The sequence below is a fragment of the Tenrec ecaudatus genome, chromosome 1 (genome assembly GCF_050624435.1).
Source record: "Tenrec ecaudatus isolate mTenEca1 chromosome 1, mTenEca1.hap1, whole genome shotgun sequence".
Lineage (NCBI taxonomy): Eukaryota > Metazoa > Chordata > Mammalia > Afrosoricida > Tenrecidae > Tenrec > Tenrec ecaudatus.
Window position 1 is genome coordinate 223,609,890 of NC_134530.1, and position 7,022 is coordinate 223,616,911.

At 57.5% G+C, this 7,022-nt stretch overlaps 1 protein-coding gene across 2 annotated transcripts; it reads right to left on the minus strand.

Annotated features, from left to right (window-relative positions):
• Window positions 1-1,523: 1,523 nt before the first annotated feature.
• Window positions 1,524-6,741, minus strand: BLACAT1 (BLACAT1 overlapping LEMD1 locus). 2 transcript variants are annotated; one of them, XM_075540551.1, is made up of 2 exons: window positions 6,605-6,741; window positions 1,524-2,037 (listed from the first exon to the last, which is right to left on the minus strand). In XM_075540551.1, the coding sequence occupies exon 2, from the start codon at window positions 2,000-2,002 to the stop codon at window positions 1,895-1,897; it is 108 nt and encodes a 35-aa protein (XP_075396666.1). In that variant the 5' UTR covers window positions 2,003-2,037; window positions 6,605-6,741; the 3' UTR covers window positions 1,524-1,894. The 2 variants fall into 2 exon arrangements, 1 of the variants encoding a protein (XP_075396666.1); XR_012782195.1 differs by lacking the exon at window positions 1,524-2,037 and adding an exon at window positions 2,865-3,177.
• Window positions 6,742-7,022: the final 281 nt, after the last annotated feature.

Consider the following 7,022-nt stretch of genomic DNA (forward strand, 5'->3'; position numbering starts at 1 on the left):
AAGGCTGCTGGGATGGAGTGTGCCTTTGCTTCTCCCAGAGCTGGATGTACCAGCAGAGAACCTCTACCTCCCTGATCTGCCAGAGGCCCATCTCCCATAGAAAGGAGGGCACAGAGAGGCCCCGGGCCCTGCCCTCGTCTACCCAAATCATCTGCTGTTCTTTCCAGCACGCTAGAGGGGATCGGACTTGGACTTGGCTGAACTGTTCCGGTGACGGAGTCTGCTCGAAGTATTCCTCTCTGAATGCCCCTCTAACCCCTGAGAGGTCCGGGCACAGGACAGAAGGCTAAGTCCTGTCAAAAGGGACAGAGGAAGAGCAGGGCAGGAGGTAGCTGTGGAAGGAGGCAGGGGAGGGAATGTAGGCAGAAGGGAGGTAGGGGAGGAAGGGGGAGAGGAGGAAGAAATGGCTCCCTTACTGCCATTGAAGCCATGCTGACTCACAGTCACCCTCTAGGACACAGACCTGCCCCTGCAGGTTTCTGAGTCTGCAAATCTTTACAAAGGGAGCAAAAGGCTCCAGCTTTCTCCTATGGAGTGGCTGGTGGTTTTGAACTGCTGACCTTGTGATTAGCAACATCACTTGTAACCCACTTCACCACCAAGGTTCTTTCCAAACTCAAAAACTGATGCTGACTCATAGCAACCTTATAGGGTAGACCTGCCCCTGTGGGTTTCTGAGACGAGACGAGAACTCTTTATGGGGACAGAAAGCCTCTTTTTCCTGAGGGATGGCTGGTGGTTTTGAACTGCTGACCTTGCAGTTAGCAGCCTAAAGGCAGAACTCACTATGCCACCAGGGCTCTTTAGGGAAGATGCAGGAGGGGAGGATGTGGTATTTCATTTGCTTCCTATCATGGGAAATGAACCCAGAAGGCTGGGATGTAGTGAAGAAGGGAGAGAGGCAGATTAGGGCAGGGGTGGGGGTGGGGGTGTGGATAAAATCCTAGAGCACCCCCCACTACCCTAAGAGTTTCCCCTGAAGGCACCACACGCAGGCATTTTTCTCCCTATGGCTTCTGCAAAGACGAGGGAAAGGCAGGCGGGCGAGGCACGGAAACAGAACGTCCGTCGGCGGGCAACTTAGTGCAGGAAGGAGGCCCCACAGTCAGGACTCTGGAAGACTGTCTCGGAGGAGGTGAGTCGGAGGATGGGATGCAGGCACCTTCAAATCTGTGCTGCCGCCAGAGAAGCCCAGGCATCCTGAAGGAGGCAGTCCCGGAGGCCAGGTCTGAAGGGAAGACCTCTTACTGGGGTGTGGAGAGAGACGCTCAGAGCGGGAGCCTGCTGCAGAGCCCACCCCAGCAGGCTTGGGAAGCCCACCAGCCAGCTGACTCACAGCACACAGTCCCCAGTCCCCTCGGGGCCTGGCACCATCTGGCTCAGGAGGAGGCCAGGGGGTGGCTGGGAAATCGCTAGTCCTAAAGAGCAGGCTTCAAGGAAGCGCTGGCCTCAGGTACTGGGCTCCTAGGATGGCACAGCGGGGTGGAGCATACCTCACCCCACCGCAGCCAGGCCTCAGGCCTCCCCGGGGTGCAGGGCTGCTACGAGGAGCTTCTCCCTCAGAGCAGCCGGTTCCTGGTTTAGCATCAGCGGTCCTAGCCCCAGGCAGTGCCTCCCTCAGGGGTTACCCTGGGAAGATTCTCTGGAGCCCTCCGGGCAGGAAATAGGCTGCCTTCGGGGCCTCCCCGTCAGGGAGGAGAGCAGCGGGTTCCTGGCTTCCCCCCACAGGCGGTTATGGGGCTCCCGCCTATCTCCAGGGAGGTCTCTGGTTTGGAAGCTAACAGGGATGGCTGTTAGAGGCTGTGGTCCTCAGGCGAGACACAGGATCCACTCAAGGCTTCCTGCTTCAAACTCCCAGCCAGAAGTGGGCGCCCACGGGTCTGGAACCTCCTGCTCACACCGCTGTCTCCCGCTCTCGGTGGTGGCGGCCTTCCTCTTTCTTCCTCTTCATCTTGCAGAGACCGTGGAGACCACAGAAGCAGGCGAAAGTGAACTGGGGCATGCCCTAGGCCAACCAGGGGGCAGTTCACCAAAGATCTGCAGGGAGAGATTGGGGGGGGGGGGGCCAGAGAAAGGCAGGAAGAGAGAAGGCAAGCTGGGGTTAATGCTCCCGGAATCCAGAGTCTGTTAGCCAGGAACCACTGCCACGCCCTGAGCCTGCCCAGCTCCGGCCTGACCTCTCACCCCATGGGGGAGGAGTCGTGCCACCAAACAGCCTCTTTGAAACCTTGGTGTTTCCTGGTCTGTGGGGAGCTATGTCATTGGAGCCTAGGCGAGTCCAGGGTGGGGAGAGGAAGCCCTGGCTGCTGCACCTTTGTCTCCTTCCTGCCCGCTCTCCTCTCCACCAACACCACACACCTGTGGTTGGGAAGCAGGGAGGTCCTGACCTAAGCTCCACTGCTAAGGGAACAGCTGGAGGCTCAAGCCCCCACTCCCCCAGGTAGTGCATAAGAAAGTCTGGCAATCCCCACCTGGAAAAACCCTCATTGAAAAGCCCAAGGGAGGCAGTTCTACTGACACCGTGACTCAGTGTCAGCAGTTGGTTCACACTGGCTCCTTGAGGCCACACAATCCCACCAGGGATCCTGACAGGGGACTTTGAAGGAACTCCCTCATCCAGAGTAGACTCCACCTGCAGAACTGAGTCACGGCGGTGGCCTTGCTTCCTTAGCACTCGCAACGTGCCGATGTCTGTAGGGAAGGGGGTGCCCTTTCAGGGGTGGGTCAGATCAACATGAATCTGCATGCAGAGAACAGACAGCCAAAGGGGTCCTTTCAGCCAACAGGCATTTATTCCACATCTGTGTTGGGGCAGGTACAGAAAGGCACAGGCAGTTTCATCCTAGCACAGCCGCCAGGCTGAGGCAAGAGCTGGCTGGGAAAGATGGTGACCCTGTGTGTTCTTACAGAGTAAGACTTCCTCTGTGGGGCTTCTTCACACAAGCAGACTGCCAGGCCTTTCTTCCGTGCTGCGGCTAGGTGGGTTCAAACTAGCGAGGTAGGTCAGTAGCCGACCACAAACCATTTGCTCACCATGAGCTGGGACGGGTCACCATGAGCTGGGACAGACTTGACAGCAATGGGCTCTGGGGTAATTTAGGCTTCCTTTAGGAGTTCAACTGGCAATGTACACTGACCCTTTCTCCAGCTCTCCTTTAGGTCTCCCGATACACAAGCCTGCGTTAGAAAACACACAAGATGCTCCTTAGAAGTGAGGGTAAGCATCCTGGTGGCACAGGGGGTCTACGCACCAGGTGCCATCTGCTTAGGCTTGAGAGTGACAAGGCTTCATCTCATGTACTTTGGGCATGTTATCAAGAAGGGTCAGTCCTGGGGGAAGGTCATGAAGCTTGGTAGAGGGTCCAGGATACGAGACGGTGGGCTGTACTAATGAGCTAAACATAGGAACGACCCCAAGGGTGGTGCACAGGGTCAGGCAGTGTTGTGTGTCGTACATAGAACTGACTCGATGGCATCTAACGTGTCAACAGTCTCAGTCACCTGCAGATTCTGTCAGCTTGTTCCTCTGCCTGCCCCTGTTCCTGCTACGGAAGGAGCAGGCCTGCGTTGACATCAGCTAGAGCAGAGCAGCTGTGAGCCCAGGAAAGACCTCTGTGCGGCTCATCAGGAAGCCCTAGGGCCTGTTTACTTTTAAGAAGAACCTTGGGGACCAGAGGGTGACAGTTCCCTAGATGCTGAGAGGACATGGCAGAGCAGTTTGGAATAAAAAGGCCAGCAGCACCGCCCTTCTCTGACCCCTTTCAAAACAGATTGCACTGGATGCCCCAGGCTGCAAATGCAAGGCACACCTGTACAGCAAGTCCAATCTTAGAAGAGCCTGGCATGGCCCAGATGGTAGCTCTCTGGGTAGCTCCACAGGTCTGGCCAACCTTGTCTCCTAGGATAAGCTTCCTTCATGTTTCTCCAGGCAGTCGAGGGTCCAGTTGGCAGTCCTCACTGAGCACGGAGCCCTGAGCTGCTGGGGGTCAGCTCAGGTCAGAACCTGTCCCCCATTCACCCTCACTGTCCTGGGAATATAGCTAATAGCTGGCGTTAATAAGTGTTCCTGGAAGATGGCATTTCCAATGGCCAGCTGGGTAGGCAGGAGGCCCAGCTTGAGTCAGCACGGGTAGGTGGCTGGTTATTTAATAACCTGCTTTCCAGTACCATTTACACACCCACTCTCCTGGAGTAGAGAAAGAGCAGAGAGCAATCGCCAGGCTATATATAGACCAAGCCAAGACACAACTACTATACTTCTAGATCTATCTGTTGCAGCTATCTCTGGATTCCTCCCGTGACAAACCTAAAGAGAGACCGGGAGCCAAATCCAGGCGGAGGTAGCCTGGGCTCTGTCCTGGTCTCTGACCCTGGCAGGCTGGGTCACCCTGGGCAAGTGGCCAGACCTCTCCGAGACTTTGCTTCACTTCAGTGGACCAGGGTGCAAATCAAGTTTGAGCCCCTAGACCCAAACTCTCAAGGGCTGAATTCTAATGTGATGAGGAGGAACCCCCGAGACCAGGTGGCTCCCCAGGGGAGCAGTCACTGTTTGATGCACACACTCATCCCCTTTGCAGGGGAGATGGATGGGCTTTAGGGCACTAGCCACAGAGCGTTCCCATGATGGCGGGAAGAACCCCACAAGCTCAGCAAAAGCTGATCTGGGGGGTGGGGGGGTGGGAGGGAGGCAGCTCACAATGAAAATGAGCCGGGCAAGGTGCTCTGACCACCCTGTCCCCATGCCACCCCCACGCTGGCCGCAGGAGACCTGGAGCCAGACTGCTAGCAGAAAGGTGTTGCTTAGAGCCCATGTAGCAGCATCCTCTTTTGGGAGAGGCCCCGTAACCTATTCCCGAAGATGTCGGCCTTCCTGCCACACGAGGTGACTAGGGTGACTAGGAGTCGGACAAGAGTCACAGCTACTCCCCCATCCCAGGTCTAGGGCAATTCAAGGTCTTTGGGGCCCCAGGGTGCTTAGGTCTTTTCTCTCTCCAACCCTCACTTCTCCCCCAGTACCTGCTCTTTCCTAAAGAAGGAAGACCTGCCCTGAGGTGGCTGTTCCTCCTCAGGCCTGGTCACCTTTGGGAAGAGGAGACAATCCTGGCCAGTCCTGCTCAGCCCATCGCAGCAGGGAGGCTGAGGGGCAAGGGAGAAGCAGGGCCGCAGGGCAAAGAGGAAGGATCAGGGCCAGGGGGCTGTAAACTGGCTCCTGCCTCTCTCAGTGAGGTTTCCGGCTCCTTCTTTCTAAGTTGGTGGTTGTGAGCTGACCGACCCACTGGGCCCAGCCCGTGGGGCGGAGTACAACTGCCCAGAGGAGTTTCAAGGGTGGGACCTTTCAGAAGCAGACAGCGGGTCTTGGGTGGGGCTTGAACCCCCCCACCAGTCCTTCCTTTGATTAGCAAGCCAGCATGAAGCGTTGAGGCACCGGAGGCTTAGGACAGAAAGCACAGGAAAGGGGACCTACCAGACAGCTCTGAGCTCTGATCTAAAGTGGTCTAGCCGTCCCCTCAGAGGCTGGAAGAGTTCTGTGACATCACCACCACCAACTCCCCATAGGCAGAATCCTGTGCTATCTCAGTACCCAATACTGCACTGCTGGGGTCTCTCGGCCATGGCTGGGGAACCCCCAGGCCAGCTTTGCTCCCAGCTCTGCCTGGCAGGCTTCCTATGGACACTCTGGGGTGTGCCGCTTGACCCAGATGGAGGGGGGCTTCTTGGAGAGAGAAGTTGGGGCACACCCACTCTCCTCTGGAGGAAAGGAGGTGGTAAAGGACTGGCTGAGTCCCAAAGGCACTTAGATGCCATCCCCTCCAGCCCTCGGCTTTTCCCCCCAATCCCCATTGCTGGGCTCCAGGGTAGACTGAGGGATGGTAAAGCCACCCAGAAAGCCCTGAGTAGGATCAGAGGGAGGCGGACCCTGGATGAGCCTCCTGCCAGCTTAGAGCTGGTTGCACCTGGCTGCAAACTCTTCTGGTCCTGGGTCTCTGTGCAGGTGACAAGGGAGGTGTGCCCACTCAGTTGAGCAGGCATCAAGAGGAAGAGATGCCCCAAGGGCACAGGGCATCAACCCAAAGGGCCAGGAGGTTCCCCGCCCTTCACCCCCCTGTTGACCTTGGTCCTCATCCCACATCTCTCCCTGACAGACACCCTCCCTGGGTCCTCGCATGTCTGGCAGACACAGGGCAGCATGTCAGCTGGCTGGCACATGTGGAGGGACCAGTGGCCTGGAAACAACCTCTAAACTCAGACCAAGCAAGCTCTTGGGTGTCTGGAGCTTGGCCGGCACCTCTACCAAAGCCTAGCTGCGGTGGGGTGGCTGAAAGAGTAGGGGGTTGCTCGCAAGTGCTGGAACATGCAGGGAATTCTTTGACAAACAAGGAAGGAATATTGTCCCAACTCCCCACCCCCACCCCTTCTCAGAGCGAACAGCTCTCAGCAAGGCAGCCGCGGACCCCCGCGACACCCCCACTCCCCCAGGTAAGGTCTGGGAGAAGTGACCCACGGAGGAGGGCACGCCCTCAGCCCCTCGGGAACAATGCGAGCCCTCCGCCCCCTCCCAGTTCCGCCTCAGCACCGCGCCTCAGTAATTAAAATATGAATTCACCTTCCCTCCCCGGGCCATTCATCACAGCGAAGGGAAGCAGCTGCGGCTTAGGAGACCGGATTTGGGGGATTAGCTGGGGCGGTGGAGCAGACACACCAGGAGAAAGAATTAAAAGAAAGGGGGTGAATTGGGTTTTCTCTCCCTCTCCTGCCACTGCTGAGCCTCACACCCACACCCTCCCCGAGAGCCTAGCCTCGGTAGCTTTCTGGGAACTGTAGTCTACGGGCCCCCGCGGATAAACAGGCAGGCCAGGGCTGGGTGGTGACACAGACTACAGATCCCAGGACTTCTTCCCAGAGCTGGCAGCCGGCAAAACTGGGCACAGGCCTCCCAGGCTGGGAGAAGCCCGCGTGCTCCTTGGAGATTAACTCTTTCTGGGCCTGCTGGAGATTTGCACCCCAGCCTCTGGCTTCCGGTG

Excerpts from the sequence above, each read along its gene's own strand:
- BLACAT1 (XM_075540551.1), bottom strand. The coding sequence starts at position 2,002 with ATGCCCCAGTTCACTTTCGCCTGCTTCTGTGGTCTCCACGGTCTCTGC.